The 3594-nt window shown below is 50.6% G+C and overlaps 1 protein-coding gene and 1 pseudogene across 1 annotated transcript in view; both read left to right on the top strand.

Moving 5' to 3' along the window:
- The window catches only part of LOC115641307 (symplekin-like), a 4271-nt gene extending 4220 nt beyond the window's left edge, over window positions 1-51 (top strand). The window contains exon 7 of the mRNA XM_030544354.1: window positions 4-51. Within this exon, the coding sequence (XP_030400214.1) occupies window positions 4-51 (48 nt within the window). The remainder of the gene's footprint in view (window positions 1-3) is intronic.
- A 26-nt stretch (window positions 52-77) lies between these two features.
- LOC115641422 lies at window positions 78-970 on the top strand (annotated as a pseudogene).
- The last annotated feature ends 2624 nt before the right edge of the window (window positions 971-3594 follow it).

The raw sequence follows: 3594 nt of genomic DNA, 5'->3' as shown, positions 1-3594 counted from the left end.
CAGGCATCAACCGGCCTAAGGAAATCAACAAGTCGTATCGGCGCACGCTGACTCATGCCAAGCCCCCATATTCCTATATCTCCCTCATCACCATGGCCATCCAGCAGGCCCCCAGCAAGATGCTGACCCTCAACGAGATCTACCAGTGGATCATGGACCTCTTCCCGTATTAATCGGGAGAACCAGCAGCGCTGGCAGAACTCCATCCGCCACTCGCTCTCCTTCAACGACTGCTTTGTCAAGTGGCCCGCTCCCCGGACAAGCCTGGCAAAGGATCCTACTGGGCCCTGCACCCTAACTCCGGCAACATGTTCGAGAACGGCTGCTACCTGCGGCGCCAGAAGCGCTTCAAGATCGAAGACAAGGCCAAGAAACCCAACGCCAAGCCATCCGGCAACCAGGAGCAGGCTCCCAAACACCCTGAGCGGCTCCAGGAAGGCCAAAGCCCCAACACAGCTTCCGAAGGGGCCGAGTCAGGCCACTCAGATGCCTCCCATGGTTCTGAGGAGCAAAGGGGCCTGGTCCAGTTGGACTGCTCTGGCGTACAAGGTTCATCCCCGGCCTCCGAGGCCTCCCCCATCTCTCAGCCCATGAATAGCCACTACTTCCCCCCCTCCATCACCAATCTGGACCTCCCGAACGACCTCAAAATGGACCCTCAGTACAACTTCAATCACCCCTTCTCCATCACCAACCTGATGTCCTCCGAGCAGAGCCACAAGATCGACCTGAAGGCCTATGAGCAGGCCATGGCCTACAGTGGCTACGGCTCGCCCCCTGCGCCGGACGGCAAACATGCCTACGAGACGGCCACTTCGCTCAACGAAACCGGCTCCTACTACCAGAGCCTGTACAGCCGCTCCCTGCTCAATGCCTCGTAATAGCCCCCCTCTGGAGAACCAAGGCCGCTTGTGGAGATCGGGGGCGAGGGGCGGATGCCTTTCCCCCACCTACCCACCCAAGTGTAAGACGTTCCCTTCCATTGTCCACCAGGCATGACATGGGGAAAGGAACGAGAGACCAGCTCCTGTGCCGGGCACTGTGTAGGCCCCTTGCCATCCTGTGACCAGGGGCTCCTTTTCTCGGTGTAGAAAATACCCTCCCCTCCCCACCTTCACCCCGGCCCGCCAAACCTTTCAAGGGAGCAGGGCAAAGTCTCTCCCCAAGGTAATGGCAAGTTGAGGTCAACACATTTCACATCTCCCCTTGTCCTGGCCACCTCCTGGGAGACCATGCCAGCCAGTCACCAGACCAGATGAGATCCTACCCATTGGTTCTGTGCCATTAGCTACCAGAATGATGCTGCTGAGCTCAGCTGCAATGGAGGGTCCTCCGCAGCCTTGTCTGTTTCAAACGTGTCCCAGAAGAGCTGTACATCCAGCCCCTGGCCTCAGACTCAGAGCCTGGGAGCAGTCCTTGTAGTTCCCAAGGCATATGGAGTTCTCTGCCGAAATGTTACAGTTCCCAAGAGCTTCTCCAAGTGATCCCCTGTAGATCCACACATGGCAAGATTCCACTGTTACGTTCAAGGTGATTAGTTATGCCGCAGACAAATTGGGCCCCGTGAGTTGTAAAACCTGGTGCGGGGAGAGGAATTGTTCTAGATTTTTGTTGTTGGTGGTTTTTTTTGTAAATGGCTTTCTATTTAAATATTTGCTTTGGAAAAGGGGTTAATAGAGTCTGTTTAATATATCATACTTTAGAGAGGGATTTGTTTGTGGATGGTTCATTTTTAGTGTGTTGGGGGGTTTTTTTGGTATTCAAGATCATTAAAAAAATAACACACTTCTTCGCTGCAAGATTTTATCTGTCTAAATAGAAGATTGCATTGGTATCATAATTATCTGAGGATAATTTTTAAAAAGGGCTTCAGAGATGATCCCGGCAATTATAGGCCAGTAAACTTGACTTCAGTATTGGGCAAACTGGTTGAAACTATAGTAAAGAACAGGATTGTCAGACAACATAATTTGTTGGGGAAGAATGAACATGGTTTTTGTAAAGGGAAATCATGCCTCACCAATCTTCTAGAATTTTTTGAGGGAGGGCAACGAAAATAATTAGGGGGCTGGGGCACTTGACTTATGAGGAGAGGCTGAGGGAACTGGGCTTATTTAGTCTGCAGAAGAAAAGAGTGAGGGGGGATTTGATAGCTGCTTTCAACTACCTGAAGGGGGGTTCCAAAGAGGATAGAGCTCGGCTGTTCTCAGAGGTGGCAGATGACAGAACAAGGAGTAATAGTCTCAAGTTGCAGTGGGGGAGGTTTAGGTTGGATATTAGGAAACACTATTTCACTAGGAGGGTGGTGAATCACTGAAATGGGTTCCGTAGGGAGATGGTGGAATCTCCTTCCTTAGAGATTTTTAAGGCCTGGCTTGACAAAGCCCTGGCTGAGATGACTTAGTTGGGGTTGATCCTGCTTTGAGCAGGGGGTTGGACTAGATACCTCCTGAGGTCTCTTGCAACCCTAATCTTCCATGATTCTATGTGGACAAGGGGGATCCAGCAGATATAGTGTACTAAGATTTTCAGAAACCCTTTGACAAGGTCCCTCACCAAAGGCTCTTAAGCAAAGTAAGCTGGCATGGGATAAGAGGGAAGGTTCTCTCATGGATCAGTAACTGGTTAAACAATATGAAACAAAGTGTAGGAATAAATGGTCAGTTTTCAGAATGAAGAGAGGTAAATAGTGATGTCCCCCAGGGGTATGTACTGGGCCCAGTCCTATTCAACATATTCATAAATGATCTGGAAAAAGGGGTAAACAAAGAGGTGACAAGGTCTGCAGATGGTACAAAACTACTCAAGATAGTTAAGTCCCAGGCAGAGTGCGAAGAGCTACAAAAGGATCTCACAAAACTGGGCAACTGGCAACCAAATCGCAGAGGAAATTCAGTGTTGATCAATGAGAAGTGATGCACATTGGAAAACATAATCCCAACTCCACATATAAAATGATGGGATCTGAATTAGCTGTGACCGCTCAAGAAAGATCTTGGCCTCATTGTGGTTAGTTCTCTGAAAACATCCACTCCATGTGCAGTGACCGTCAAAGAAGCAGACAGAATGTTGGGAATCATTAAGAAAGGGATAGAGAATAAGAGAGAAAATACCATATTACCTCTATATCAGTGATCTCCAACCTTTTTAAGCACAAGATAACTTTTTGAATTTAAGTGCAACCCACGATCTACCTCAAAGAAAATGTAGAAATTACGGTAATCACACAAACCTAAACACCCTTGCCCCACCACTTCCCCGAGGCCATGCCCCTTCCCCGCCCCTTCTCTGAGGCCCCGCCCTGCTCACTCCATCCCCCCTCCCTCTGTCCCTCACTCTTCCCCACCCTCACTCATTTTCACTGGGTTGGGACAGGGAATTGGGGTGTAGGAGGGGATGTGGGCTCTGGGCTGGGGCCAAGAGGTTCAAGTGTGGGAGGGGCTCTGGGCTGAGCCTAGGTCAGCAGATTGGGGTTCAGGGTGTGGGCTCTGGGAGGGAGTTTGGGTGCAGGAGGGGGCTCAGGGCTGGGTCAGCAGGTTGGGGTGCAGGAGGGGGTGCGGAGTGTTGGCTCCAGGAGGGGGCTAATGGCTCAGG

The sequence above is a fragment of the Gopherus evgoodei genome, unplaced genomic scaffold, assembly GCF_007399415.2.
Source record: "Gopherus evgoodei ecotype Sinaloan lineage unplaced genomic scaffold, rGopEvg1_v1.p scaffold_34_arrow_ctg1, whole genome shotgun sequence".
Taxonomy (NCBI): domain Eukaryota; kingdom Metazoa; phylum Chordata; order Testudines; family Testudinidae; genus Gopherus; species Gopherus evgoodei.
The sequence above is the reverse complement of the archived record's forward strand: the minus strand, read 5'-3'. Positions and strand labels throughout refer to the sequence as shown.